The sequence below is a fragment of the Notothenia rossii genome (assembly GCF_949606895.1).
Source record: "Notothenia rossii genome assembly, chromosome: 3".
NCBI classification, from domain to species: Eukaryota; Metazoa; Chordata; class Actinopteri; order Perciformes; family Nototheniidae; genus Notothenia; species Notothenia rossii.
The window spans coordinates 40504633-40520444 of NC_136901.1; the positions used below are offsets into that span (position 1 = coordinate 40504633).

At 43.4% G+C, this 15812-nt stretch overlaps 1 protein-coding gene across 1 annotated transcript in view; it reads left to right on the plus strand.

The window, feature by feature from the left end:
• The first annotated feature begins 4327 nt into the window (after positions 1 to 4327).
• Positions 4328 to 15812, plus strand: part of cyp26b1 (cytochrome P450, family 26, subfamily b, polypeptide 1) — a 38001-nt gene continuing 26516 nt past the window's right edge. Inside the window, exon 1 of the mRNA XM_079672383.1 lies at positions 4328 to 5481. Within this exon, the coding sequence (XP_079528509.1) occupies positions 5278 to 5481 (204 nt within the window). The 5' untranslated portion in view covers positions 4328 to 5277. The remainder of the gene's footprint in view (positions 5482 to 15812) is intronic.

Here is a 15812-nt window from a genome sequence, read left to right on the forward strand (position 1 = left end):
GTATAATTGACCCTTAATTTCCTATAGTGATCATGATTATGTTGTTTACCCCATAACCACTCAACCTTAAAGCTGTTTGACTGACAGCAGTGAATGACGCTATCCATGGTGCTGACCCTCGCACTAACTCACCAAAATGAACTTTCATGTAATCAGTCATTTAGCAATCTCTGTGGGTGGAACTGTCAGTGGTAATCGATTTTAAAGGGGACATAGTCTGCTGATGTTCAGGTGTATATCAGTATGTAGTGTCTCTACTTTAAAGAGTCCTCTCCTGCTGATGTTCAGGTGTATATCAGTGTGTAGTGTCTCTACTTTAAAGAGTCCTCTCCTGCTGATGTTCAGGTGTATATCAGTATGTAGTGTCTCTACTTTAAAGAGTCCTCTCCTGCTGATGTTCAGGTGTATATCAGTATGTAGTGTCTCTACTTTAAAGAGTCCTCTCCTGCTGATGTTCAGGTGTATATCAGTATGTCGTGTCTCTACTTTAAAGAGTCCCCTCCTGCTGATGTTCAGTTGTATATCAGTATGTAGTGTCTCTACTTTAAAGAGTCCTCTCCTGCTGATGTTCAGGTGTATATCAGTATGTAGTGTCTCTACTTTAAAGAGTCCTCTCCTGTTGATGTTCAGGTGTATATCAGTATGTAGTGTCTCTACTTTAAAGAGTCCTCTCCTGCTGATGTTCAGGTGTATATCAGTATGTAGTGTCTCTACTTTAAAGAGTCCTCTCCTGCACGAATGACCTTTTGAACTTTACAAACGCACGCATAAATAAACACTTCCTATAGCTTCCTCTGCAACCTTTAGGTAACCTTTTCATAATGGGTGCCTCTTGTTTTGAAAAACAGGCTCATCTGAGTATGAATGTGGAGGACTGTGCCTTAACGTTACTGCAATTTCCAATATTTTTTTTTTTGGGGGGGGTTTATTCTTCTCCTTTGCACGTTAGCATTTGAGTTTCATTAAAGAGTGCTTCTTTAAAGGGGACCTATAATGCAAAATGCACTTTTGTACGTATTTTCTACATGAACATGTGTCCCCGGTGTTCCAGGGAACTCACCAAGTGTCAGAACACACAACCCTCTCTATTTTCCTCCATACCCAAATCTCTTAAAAAGGGGCTGCAACGGATCTGATACAGACTGATCCAGATTTGAACACTTCTATGACGTCACAGAAGTGGTGCTACGGCTATTGGGCCAACTCCACCAATCAGGAGGAGACAGCCACGGACATTGCCGTTGGAAAGCGCTGGAGACGCTGTAGTACATATGCCAGGCCTGTAGATGGTGCTGTTCTCACAGAATCAGCCCATGCAAAGACAGTGTTAAATTGAGCGAAATGAGGAATGGCTAAAATGCATGATCTGTTTGGTATTTTGAAAAATAAAAAGTCTAAATATGCCTTATATAGGTATGGTCCTACACTATATTATTCAAGTATAGCATGATAGGTCCACTTTAAATAATAATAATAATAATAATACATGTTATTTATGGAGCGCTTTTCCTGGTGCTCAAAGCACTAAATAGGGAAATTGTGTGATAGCCTACCCTTCACTTAAAGGTGGGGTAGGTAAGTTTGAGAAACCGGCTCGAGATACACTTTTTGTTATATTCCATGGAATGCTCTTAACATCCCGATAGCAATGAATATCTTAAGTGCTTTGACCAAAAATCTGTGGAAGCCGTAGTACTGTAAAAAGCACGATCAATCATCTGAGCCGGCTAAAGTAACTGGATGGCCTACCTGCCTGTCAGCCTTCCATCTGTGCACAAACTTATCTCGTGCCCTCATTGGTCATGTGCGCGTTCGTGTGTGTTGGAGGAGGGGCTCTGGAAGGAAGGGGGCAGATTCTTCCGGTTGCGTATTTTCAAATTCTAGCGCGCTCGAGCTGGTTTCTCCAAAATTACCTACCCCACCTAGTTAAGTGTTTAGACAGTAAAAAATAAATACAAAAGCAGGATATTCTTGAATTGCGTTTGAATCAAGACATCAAGAATGAACACAAAACGTTTCCTTTGGATGCTCAGAGAAGAGGGAGATTGTGTGCTCCTATCCAAAGCCCTAAATCATGATAGTTCATCTTCAGTTCTTCATCATTTCAGATTCAATACGCTTTTAAGAACTCACATTACAACTCTGCAAACTCTGCACTGAAGCCACAACTCATCACAACAAAACACACACATCTCACGGCTTCTAAAGAAAGGAAATCAAGAATCGTTTCAAGTTATCAAAGTAGTCAATGGCATTTCTAAATGTAGGATGTTGTTGTCCAAAATAATAAAACACAAAGGTCATGCCAACAGCCTCAGACAGGTGCCATATCAATCTGAAGATCTCCAAACACTTGTTTCATCTTTCTCTCACGTCAGCAGGTCATTCAAGGCACTGTGAGCATCAATCTAAACGTCTAATACTGTCATTAGACAAAGACAGAGTGCATGCAAGTAACTCAGATGAAGTGGAACAATCCAAACACCGCTGTCTTTCCTTCCTCTCATATTCTCTCTCTTTCCTCCTCTCTTCCTGGCTGTCTGCCATGTGTTCCTGCTCCGCTAGGCGGCAGCATTGAGCCGCTTTCAGAGAACCAGTGTAAGTCACTGCAATGAAGAGAAGTACAGAGGAAAGGGAGATACGGGGCTGAGGAGTGTGTGTGTGTGTGTGTGTGTGTGTGTGTGTGTGTGTGTGTGTGTGTGTGTGTGTGTGTGTGTGTGTGTGTGTGTGTGTGTGTGTGTGTGTGTGTGTGTGTGTGTGTGTGTGTGTGTGTGTGTGTGTGTGTGTGTGTGTGTGTGTGTGTGTGTGTGTGTGTGTGTGTTTGCTTGCTTAGTGTCAGGGTTTCCTTTCTGGCCTCCCTAATATTACATAACAGCCGGTAATATCCCTGATCACAGTCAGAGGACCTAATTGAAGCCGGTCATTTTCTTGGGACTGGAGGTGGCAGAACATCCCCGACTTCCCTCCGATCGATCCGACTGTTCTCCAAAAGACTTGAGGATGGAGGGAATGAGGCAAGGACCGGGACATGAAGTGAAGAGATGAACCCATTACTCTCAAGACACTTGCAGGTCACCATAGTTTGAGTTTTGGATTCAGGGGAACGGAGATGGGGGAGAGGATGATGTGAGATGGGGAAACATCAGCCAGGAATGTATACTTCCCAAGAGAAATTGCTCCAATAAACAGGATGTTATTGAGCTTAAATGATAGGCTGTAAGGTAAAGGAGAGAAGCAAGACATACATAAGAATGTTCAATTCAATTCAAAAGCTTTATTAGCATGACCATATTTACATACAGTATTGCCAAAGCTATGTATAGTAGACAAAAATACATACAAATAAACAAATTAACAGTTATAAACAAACTGCTAAGAACTTGTTTTTTGTTGTTGCTGTTTTGCTGTTCTCTCTCTCTCTCTCTGTTGAAGTGCCACTAAGCAAGACACTGCTCCAATGTGCATAAGACTCTCACATGAAGAGAACCGTGTGGTTACCTGTCAATTAAAAGTGAGACCAAAACCCAATACTGATGTAAGCCCTTTGGCACAGACTCATTTTGCAACCAAAGCATGTCAGTTTCGATCCACGGTTAATTTCCCATGATGCAACTGGAAAAGCACGGTAGAAAACACAAACATAGTGAACTATAATCCACGAGTATCAACTCCAAAGACGCGCTAAACTTCGTGCGTAAAGACGCGTCTGAGATCCCGGGGAGACTTTTTGCAGCGATCGTTTTTTTTTTTGTTCACTATAACTTTTTTAATTCACTTTGATGCAATTTGTTTATTATTCTCTCTCATCCTGGTGTTCATGAGTCGGCAGGTGATTGGCTGAGCAGCGCGTGCACGTCCTGCACGGAGACAGAAGTCATGGAAGGAGCTGCGTCTCTCTCTTTCTCTCTCTCTCTCCTCCTCCCGTTATTCTTTATATTTAACTCGTTCTCTTTTACCGAGTACATCCCGTCCTCCCTCTCTCTCTCCCCTCTCTCTCTCCTCCACTCTCTCTCTCTCTTTGGCGCGCTGCCAGCTCCAGCACGCTCCGAGCCTCCTCTCCTCTCGCGCCGCTTGCCGCTCACTTTACGCTCTCCCCCTTCTTCTAAGATGGGAGGGAGAAAGACTGGAGGAGGAGGAGGAGGAGGAGGAGGAGGAGGAGGAGGAGGAGAGAGGGGGGGTCCCTCCAGGAGCTGTAAGAGGTGGAGCGGAGGGGGGAGGGAAGTCTCTCTCCAGTGAGGTGGGGTGGGGTCGGAGGGGGGCGACGGGAGCCCTTGGCCGCCTATTCGCCTTCCAGTTGCCTCCGCACTATATAAACACTCATTGGTGCCTCTGGCTTGACGCACACACACTCTTTTACGCACGCACCCACACACACACACACTGAGGGTGACTTGTATAGGCAGCCAGAGAGCGAGAGAGAGAGAGAGAGAGAGAGAGAGAGAGAGAGGGTCGCACTCTGAGAAACAGAAAGGTACTCAGAGAAGAGAGGACAGAAAGTAAGAGCAGCAGCAGGAGGACGGTGAGCATCTCTCCACTCTCACGGATCTTAACACTTCACCTTCCTGCAAGCAGAGAGAGATTACAGCTTCTGCGAACAGGCCTTTTTCTACTTTTTGGAGGAATTGAGAGAAACGCGAATCCTGGAAGAGTTGTCCTTCTTCCCCCCCCCCAAAAAAACCTTAAGTCTTTCCATCACTTCGAGAAGTTTCACAAAGTAAAGTGAGCTCGGCTGCACTTGTTTCCACGTGTGTCCTGACATAAACGTGCCACCTTGAGCTTTTTGCTTGCAGACGTTTTAAGATTTTTCACATTTTAAAGTCCCACTCACGAGACTAAACATGACATCAGGACAACCCCGAGCCGTGTGTGACCATTGTTCCAAATGCTTAAATCATTAAAACAAGTGAGTTTTAATGCTTTCATTTTTCCACAAGGTGTGACTCTGGCGCAGCTCACCTGTAGCATCTTCCATCTGTCCACTCTTTGGTTTGCACTTTTTACGCACAAAAACGCCACTTTGAGACTATTTTAAGATAGAGACTCAATCTATCTGAGACAGAGAAGCGCTCTCCACAGAGTTCATTCATTCTGAGAACACTAACCGCGTTGGTTTTGGAGTGCGTAAAAGGATAATTTACGCATTTAAAAAAAAATCTAACTTTCAAATCATCCCGGGATTTTCATATCTGGACATTTCTGTGACGAAATTACTTTTAAAAAGAAACTTCAGCGCAACTTTGTCCAGCTTTTTGAAGGTCTTCCCGGCTCTCCATCACCATGCTGTTCGACACCTTCGACCTGGTCTCGGCTCTGGCCACGCTGGCCGCCTGCCTGGTGTCCATGGCTCTGCTGCTCGCCGTGTCCCAGCAGCTGTGGCAGCTCAGATGGACGGCGACGCGGGATAAAAACTGCAAGCTGCCCATGCCCAAAGGATCCATGGGCTTCCCTTTCATCGGAGAGACCTGCCACTGGCTCCTGCAGGTAAGCGCGTGCTTGGGGTTTTGGGAGGGGGTGCCACACGATGTCCGGGAGTTGGAAAAGTCCCGGAGTGAAGTCGGACTTTTATCGGAGTATAATGAAATCAGCGTTTTGAAACTTCTCTTTCTGATTCTTTGGGCAGTTAAGGACTTTGTTTTATTGCATGTTTCGTTTCATTCATCAGACTTTTCACTTGGTTTAGTGTGAGTGCGCTGCTTTAACGGGGCTCTGTGTGCAATATCAAGTTACTGATGAGTTATTCTGCAGCGGAGAGGGGAGATCATCTTGAAATCGATAGATATGGTGGATTCTTTAACGCACCAAATTTGCACTTTTCGCCAGATTTTTAAACATGCGTTACTTGCTACAGTTGGTGATGCTCACAAAGCAAATAACGACCAGATTTTTTGTTCATTTTTCTTCCTAATTGTACAACTTTCATCAACATCCCAGCGTGCACAGTGTTGAATCTTCTCCAACAGTCTTATTTTAGCCGGGGATATCTTTCTTCGTGTAAAATATTGATGTGTGTTTAAAGCGGTTCATCCTGTGATGGCTCCAGAGCGCGCGCAGCCGCCGGCAGACACACGACCATCAAAGACTCTCACTTCACTTTTGATTAGTTTACAGCCCTGCAATCTGTCTCACACTCAGCCTATCAGATCACTGTTTTTATTATCTCAGACGGGAGCGAGTGGGGTCAGCCAACTGTGGCGCGACGCGTCCTGCAGCTGGAGTCAGGCTGAGCGAGAAGCATCGATCATATCTGATGGGCTGATATGCGTAAAGTGGCGTCTGTAGGAGTCCGATATAGAGTGGAGTACAAAGCATCGCTATTTCAAATAAAAATGGGATGTTTAAAATGCAAGAAATTACAAGAATGCGATGTTTTTGGCATTAGGAAGGGAAGGGAAAGAAAGTAGCTCTGTGCGTGAAAGGGTGAATGATGATTACCTCGCACTCCCTCTTTACTTTTCCTCCTCCTCTTCTCTGTCAGCTCAGATCTTTTCTGGGCTCATAGTGGTTTTAAAAAAAAAAGTTCCCAGCATGCTGCATGTTTCAGAAATCACTCTCTTACGCGTTGATTGACAGATTGCAGAAAACCGAAAGTGCACGTGACTCTCTGGAGCTCTCAGGCAGGGATCATGTATTGGTGGGATGTTTCACTCCTCTACCTTTTTGCATCCAAACAGAAGAAAATAATCAGACATATGAAATCCCATAATGCTTAGCTCACAGCAGGTCCAATGAGTGTGCTTCACCTGTGAGCTCAGAGGAAAGGAAAGAGAAATGCGCACTGTAACATCTGATGTGTAATCTAATGCTATACTACACTAATTAAAGTCAAAGTTTGGGCACAAATCAGATGATAGACAGAAACTCTATCGAAAGAAAGACCTGGGGGGTTGGAGGAGAACAAATACAAAAAGTGGGGAGAGCAAGGGGTTAAGGGGGGGGGGGAGAGAAACCTCAAAAAGAAAAGCAAAAGGGGGGAGGAAGGAAAGCACGTTGGCCGTGTGCGGGGTTGAACTCGCGGTGCTCCTCTCCGTTACATCTGACACCGAGAGAGACGCGTTCCCGGAATGCAACCGAGGACCACGGCCAAGTTTATGGAGAGAGGGGGGGGGGGGGGGGGGCATGTCAGTCAGATGGAGGAATGAAAGCCTGTGTGACTGACTATACTTATGAGGACCAAATGTCCCAACAAAAAGAGTGTCTAGGAGACATTACACGAAGAATAGTGGTGCATTTTGCTCTAAGAATTCCAATTTTGTATGGGGAATGGCAGAGGGGGGGAGAAGTACTCGGATATTGTACTTGAGTGAAAGTAGAAGTACTCAGATCTTGTACTTGAGTAAAAGTAGAAGTACTCAGACCTTGTACTTGAGTAAAAGTAGAAGTACTCAGATCTTGTACTTAGTAAAAGTAGAAGTACTCAGATCTTGTACTTGAGTAAAAGTAGAAGTACCAGAGTGTAGGAATACTCTGTTACAGTAAAATTCCTGCATGCAAAATGTTCCTCAAGTAAAAGTAGAAAAGTATTCTCATCAAAATATAGTGAAAGTAGCGACAGTAAAAGTAGTCATTGTGCAGATTGGTCCATTTCAGAATAATAGATATGATATGTTTTATAATGATTGATCATGAAAGTGTTCTCAAAGCTGGTAAAGGTGCAGCTAGTTTGAATGACTTTGTATACTGTAGGGTAGCTTGTGGATTTACTTCAGGTGGAACTAAAGTCTGATTTAACACTTGATTATATTTCACATCATTCATCCACATCTGTAAAGTAACTAAAGGTATTAAATACATGTAGTGGAGTAAAAGTACACAATTTGCCTCTGAACTATAGTGGAGTAGAAGTAGAAAAGTGTACTTAAGGACAGTACTTGAGTAAATCTACTTAGTTACTTCACACCACTTATGGTTTTGAATATATATTATTGTGTGTATGGTGTTTGTGACCACTAACGTTACGATCACTTTGATAATGAATACAATTTATTCGTGCACATTGTAACATTCAATAAATGACATCCAAGCAATTCATTTTTTTAATAGCGCGTCGGACAGCTCCCAGCTCCGACCTTCAGCCTCAGCGGCGTTGCTTGTTTCCTGAAGCCGCTGAACAAACTTCACCGTTGACTTTAATTAATACAGTGTTGTGACATTTGTTGACATAATACATTTAATTAAAATCAACATTGCAGCTTTTTTTCAGCGCAGAGCGAAGTCCTGGCTGCGTGGGGATGAAGTCATGAGCAATGACGTGAACACAGTGAAGCAGTGTGTGAGTGAGAGGCTGTGGGAAAGAGAGAGAGAGATCTGATGAAACCTCTCTCGCCCAGATGCTGTTTTATGTCTCTGCTACTCGTCTACTAACGGAGACGACAAGCCTGTGATCAAGTGGAAGAAATGCAGAATTTAAGCTGCAGATGTTTTTTTTTTTTTGTAGCTAAACGGTCTTGATTAAGAGTGTCGGAACAACAGCTGCACATTTGATTTATCCCTCTAGAGCGCAATTGATAACGAGATAAAAAGTTGTTGATAAACACTTTCATGACGAACAATAGGTTATCAGTGAGGCATAGGCTGTTGAAACAGATCCAGAGACGAATTAAAGAGGGACAAACGTGCTAGCTTTTACGCTAACATTGCAAACATGTACATTCAGGCGTTACGGAGCAACATTAGCATTCATTTGGAGTCTTGCTTGTTCCCACCTGACACATCTAAGCCCGATATTATGTCTCCGTTTTGGTCTCCACCAGTTCGCTAACTGTGTTTTTCAATTTGAAGCTAGGCAGGCAGTGTATTGTGGGATTTTTTTTTGCCGAAAATAGCTACCTTCTGCAGCCAAAAAACACATTATAGGCTTTGACACAAGCTACAGGCCGGACATGGGCGACTACTTTCCTATTTGCGTTGTTTTCACATCGTCACAAAACACGATAGAAAAGATAGATTTTTCCCGCTTAAATTAAAAAGAGAGGTGTTATTTGCACTTAATAAAGGAAATATAAATACGTCTTCTTGCATATTAAAATCCATTTATTACCTTTTTATTTGACTCACATTCTCTTCTGTTCTTTCACTCCTGCCACATCTCTTCCACATTTCCTACATAAACACTCTCTCTCTCTCGATCTGAATGTAAGTGTATATACCTAAAGTATATTTTTAACTCGACACACGCGCAGCAGCAGCAGAAGCACATTTTTGTGACGGATCCATTTTAAAGCGATCTGCAGTTCGAAAAAAGTTTTACGGTCACTCTGCCAGAGTCCTGTCTGCTTTCATTAGGAGCTGGAACTCTGTGAAGGGACGTGCCAAGCAGGAGCGTTACTACCGAGCACACACACACACACACACACACACACACACACACACACACACACACACACACACACACACACACACACACACACACACACACACACACACACACACACACACACACACACACACACACACACACACACACACACACACACACACACACACACACACACACACACACACACACAGATACAACAGTATGCTTTCCATACAGGTGCATACAGACACAACAGAAAGAATGCCAACAAGCATTTTTCAACGTAAATTAAAACATATACAGTGACATAAATCCATAAACTCTTCACAACTTGCATGACGGTTTTCCTAAAGTATACCCGAGAGAACACCTTGCCCTATTTATCGGAGAAATACTCTAGAATAAATACTGTAAAATGTATGTTTTTGAAGTTTTAAAGCTGATTATTATTATTATTATATTATATTGCGTAATCAGTGAGGTTAATGGGATTTTCTTTGTAGCCAATAGAAAGTTCTCTAGTCCATACATCTTTGTTTACAAATGGATTGAATATCTAAATATGCTGTATTCTCTGATGCACAAAGGTCACAATAAACATTGCGATATGCAGAATACACACATCGCATCAAGAGTCGTTTCCGACGCACAACTCTTCGTGACTAAATTTACATGAGCTGGATTTGTGTAGTTACCATCTACGGCCACTAGAGGTCAGTAAAGAGAAAAGTTCCTAGACGCGTTTTTGAATGAATTTTGATGTGAAATAATAAGCGACTTTTGGACAGCGCTAAGGTTACTTATATATTGTTCTAGGAATTCTGGGTAATGGAGTTATTTAAAAATGATTAAAGAATAAGTTATCTTCCCTTTGAAGACTTCAGAGATTTGTCATTAGAGACATAAACACACACACACGGGACGTAGACGCACGTACACACACATAAACACACGTAGACGCACGTAGACACACATAAATACACGTAGACGCACGTAGACACACACCCACACCCACACCCACACCCACACCCACACACACACACACACACACACACACACACACACACACACACACACACACACAGGACACACACGTGGACACTCACTTACAAACTCACACACGCACACACAGAGAGTGCAGTGCAGACAGGGTTGGACTGAATCTGGGTCAGAGGAAATGAACACATGGCACAGACACTCAGACTGTACTGTGTGTGTGTGTGTGTGTGTGTGTGTGTGTGTGTGTGTGTGTGTCCCCGTGTGTGTCCGTGTGTGTGTGTGTGTGTGAAACACGATCGATTCCAATTCAGAAGGTTTTATCTGTGGATTTGTCTTCCTTTTGCAAGTCAAACTTGGAAAAATGTTAGCCTCAGCTTACCTGCATATATACTGCAGACACAGTATACAGACACACACACACACGCACGCAAACACACACACACACACACACACACACACACACACACACACACACACACACACTAATGCGTTGTCCTTCTGTCTGCCAGCCTGTCTGTGATGAAGTGTAAATGACGGTGGGCAGAGTAATAACAGTCCTGCAGACCCAGAACTCTCTCATCTCTCTGAGTGATGACAGCTCTTCCTCTTCCTCCTCCTCTTCTTCCTCCTCTTCCTCTTCCACACCTGCTCACTCTGGCAGCTCTTTAACAAACCAAATGCCTGAACATTTAACAGGCAGTAAAAGGATCCACTAAAGGTAATAACTTATTTTAAACGGGGAAATCATCCTTAAATCTCTTTCTGTCTTTCATGGCAGTCACGGTGCGTTCAAGTGCAGTCGTTTTTATGACAACGGTTCATTTGTACCGCCAACTAATGATAGTCTTCCTCAAGTTTTGACACAATTTGCAAGCCATTTTTCTGCATTTGAATTCAGTATATTAAGTGAAAAGGCCAAAGATACATCTAACATTACGTATGCTATCGGAAAGTCGTGTTGCAGAAGATTTGGGTCCTAAAAACCTGGGCGGTTTCTCACACACACGTTTTTCCATTTGGAGACAGGCGATCACCTCGGGGCCTTTTCAGCACATGTGTTTTTTGGGGTGGATTGTGCCTTTAGGCAGCGCAGACAGAGCGGGGCTTGTGAGGCCTGGTGGCTTCATCTATAGTAAAGTTCCATTACTGCGGTCCAGCCCTGCATAGCTGCGGTTACACACACACACACACACACACACACACACACACACACACACACACACACACACACACACACACACACACACACACACACACACACACACACACACACACACACACACACACACACACACACACACAACACACACACACACACACACACACACACACACATATACACACACACACACACACACACACACACACACACACACACACACACACACACACACACACACACACAAAGTAACATAACATGCATCAGAGGCACGTATAGAAGCGTGTAGATGTAGCATAGCAAACACACCTAACTCTTTCTTTCTTTGTGTGTCGGGAGAGAGAGATACATAGTTCATGGAGGGGGAAGCCCTTTATGTGTGTGTGTGTGTGTGTGTGTGTGTGTGTGTGTGTGTGTGTGTGTGTGTGTGTGTGTTAACATTCAAAGCAGGACCCTTGAACCTCCAAGCGCTCTCACACCATGCTAACCTTTTTTACAAGCTTCCCTACATGTTTTTCGGCCCGGTCGCTTATTGTTCGCCGCATTTTATTGGATTTATAACAGAACGCCATTTTTTTTTTATTGCGTTGCATTAAATGTAATAATTATTCTTCATTTAACTTGTTTTTTATTGCGTTAATGTTTTATCTGACGCGGAAGCTATCTCCGAGCTCCATTAAAAAAACTTGATTTATATATATTTATTTATATTTTGTTCACGGCTATAGTCCTAAATATCCGAACTTAAATTCTTTAAACATTCCGGAATGTTCTTCAGTATCTTCACCGAAAATGTATTTCACTTTATTGCCGATAAAAACATGTTAATAATACACGTTTTTGTCGCCGTAGCATTAGCGCAAAAATAACCCAATGGAACAGCAACTAAACCGACTATTTTGGGGTCAACACATGGCTGTAAACTAGCATTTATCTCTCCACCTCTTCTTCTTCTTCTCCATCCATCCCTGCCCTCCTCTTCCTCCTCACTTTGTGGGGATTAGCAGGAGGTGCTGGCAGCCCCTTCCTTCACCCCGAACACACACTGATCTCCCCTCCAAACACTCTTGTCCCTGGCCGAGAATCCAGCACAATGTCAGGCTTCTCAATGAGCGCGAGAACGTGTGTGTAACCGAGCTCACAAACTTCAAATACGTGTGTGTAAATACGAAGAACAAGGCGAAACATATCATTATATAACCTTAAGCTAGCTTCTGTTATCGAAGTTGCTTGTGGCGCTCGTTCGCCATTTTGTTTTGTATTAAAAATAGTAAAATCGTCATTCCGTGAAAAAGCTGGGCGATGTATTTTTTTGTTTTTTTAAAATAGGGGAACTTTTATTTTTTCTTGGACTATTTTCAGTTGCGGATGAATACGCATTTTGTCGCTCTCGTATCTCCAGCAGTTGGACGGCTCGTTGATATGATATAAAAAACAAAAAATTGGAAAACAATGAATGAAACCGAGCTTTAAGGAATCAGGAAACTGAGCCGCTGGAAACACAAAGGATCTTTTCATTGTTTGTTTTGGACTTTTCCAGAGACTTATGACCAACGAGAGAGATTTACCTCGAGTCCCACACTGTCTGTATTCGGTGTGTGTGTGTGTGTGTGTGTGTGTGTGTGTCAGGGTATTAGCTGGGGTCCCAGGGTGAGTGCTTAGAGAGTTTTGAACAACCGTAATCTCCCTTCCTATAATGTCCCCGGGTCAGGGGCCAACCCCCCCCCCCCCCCGTCCCCCCCTCTCTATTCTCAGTGTTTTTTGGCTGAACTATCCGAAGCCTTTTCTCTTTAATCCGTCCTTTTTGAATCGAGCAGCCTCTCCATCTCTCCGCCACGCTCTCTGGCCTCGTTGTTGGCGCTCACCTTTCTCTTTCTCATTCCATTTTCTTAATTATCTTTCTGTCACCTTCCTCTCTCCCTCTCTCCTCCTTCCTCACATCCTTCCTCTAATCCCACCTTCTTGTTCCGTCCCTTTCGTCTTCCCTCTGTTCCTCTGATGTGTTGGCGTGACCGCAAAGGGACGGGGTTCATTGTCAAGTCGAGGACCTATCGCGCCATTCAAACACACAATCACACACACACACACACACACATATTATAAAACACACACTGGTTCCTTGGTATCTCTGGCCCCGGCTGAATGATTGACAGCTGAAAAGAAAGAAGGAATTCCCTCACAGCCTTTGACCTCGTTTCCTCTCTCTTATTCTCTGTCGCCTTTTCCCTTTTTCATTTTCAGCGTTTGCTTTACTTGCGAGACTCATCTTTAATGCATTTTCAATTCCTGCAGGTGCATTGCTGTCGCTCTCGTCCCACTTTAATGATCAATTTATGAAATGTTCGTCCTTTTCCCGGACAACATTTGACGCATTTGTTCCCGCGTGGCATCGTCGCCAAACGTTGTTTCATCGCCTTACCCGTGTTAGACGTTGAACAACCGGCAAATCGTGCATCCACCGCTGCACCTGCAATGAGAGGACATACCCAGTCAGACATCCGCAGCTCAACTCTGGAAATACATTTGAATTTAAACTGAATTCATTTATATGCAATATATTGCGTTATTGCAGTTCGACATCGAGACACAATCGAACGGCTCGAACCCAGAAAATATCACGCATCATTGAGTTTAAATAAACATGCATTTACTCAAGTACTATTTAAGTAGTAGTATTTCCATTTAATGCTACTTTATACTTCTACTCCACAACATTTGAAAAGGTAAATAATGATTTTTTACAGAATTGATTCAACATCTTTTGCTACTTTTTTAGAAATGTTAACATAACAGCGATTTAACTGTTGAAGGTACAAAAAAGTAAAATTATCCAATTTATTACGAGTTTTGTTTGTCGACAGTAGAACAGAAGGGTTAGGGTTATAAAATGCTACTCGATGCAACGATATTATATAAAAAAATATCATATGTATATATACACGATAAAGCACACATAGATGGCTATTTTTCTGCAGAATTGCTATTATTACTTTTGATAATACTTCTGCACTTAAGTAAGATTTTGAACACCCATGTATTGGTACTTTTACTGTAAATAATCTGAATACTTCTTCCACCACTGCATGTACAGTTAGCCTATAAATGTCCATTGTACATGACATGACATTAGTTTAGCTGAAATAAACTTATATTAATAAGTGGGAAACAGAGCAAGAGGTCAACACAAATTGAACATTTACCACTTGTTTGCAAAAAACGACTTTTCCGTGAACTCCACAACATGTCAACTTTCTCCTGACTTAGTTTAAAAATGCTTTCATCATCAGCATATCACCTACTGTGTCTTCAAACCCTTTCTTTCTCCCGCAAAGTATCACTTTCTGACCCTTTGTTTCAACCCTTCTCCCGCTCAGAAGTGCTGTCAGTTATTTCCTGCTACTGTTTTCCCATCAGCCTCTGTTTCTCCAAAACACATCTCTGCTCCTTCTGAGCGTCACTCTAATATTTCTGGCTGCACACACACACACACACACACACACACACACACACACACACACACACACACACACACACACACACACACACACACACACACACACACACACACACACACACACACACACACACACACACACACACACACACACACACACACACACTCTGGCTGTGTGTGTGTGTGCTGGTGGAGCCGCGGCGTTGATCTGAGTAAACATAATTAGCTGTGTTTTTTTGTCTTGCCCTAATAAAAGAGTCATTTGTTGGACATTTCCACTGCGCTACAAAGGGGACATTTATAAGCCCAGGTTGCCCCGAGGCCAACCCCAACAGAACAGACGGGGTATTTTTAGCATGGCGGCGCGCTAGCTAGCTCTGCTGCTCGGACAGTGTGTGTGTGTGTGTGCGTGCGTGTGCGTGTGTGAGGGAGAACAAGAGAGAGTTTTTATGAGACTGTGATCGCGGTGGCATTTGTCAGAGTTGTGTGTGCGTGTTTTGGACGGCGTGTGTGGAAAATCCCCCCCCCCCCTTTATCGAGCTTCTTGTAAAATATCGGATAAATCTCTGTTCAAAAATTATATAAAACGGAGTCTGTGGACATCGGTTACCCTGTCCATACTGCACACACACACACACGCACGCACGCACGCACGCACGCACGCACGCACACACACACACAGCTAAAAGCACTATAGGGATATTCCCTTACTCTGTTATTAAACACTCCTGCTGACCCTCGTTGGTGTGTGCATAACCTTTGACCCCGACTCTTTTTACCCTCATGCTGACCCTGACTCTGATCCTAAATATTAACGCTCAGCTCGCTGCAGTATTTTATTCCTAACGATGCCTCGGGGTCCAGTTTTAAGCTGCGTTTGCTGTTCTCAACGTGCCGGCGCCCCT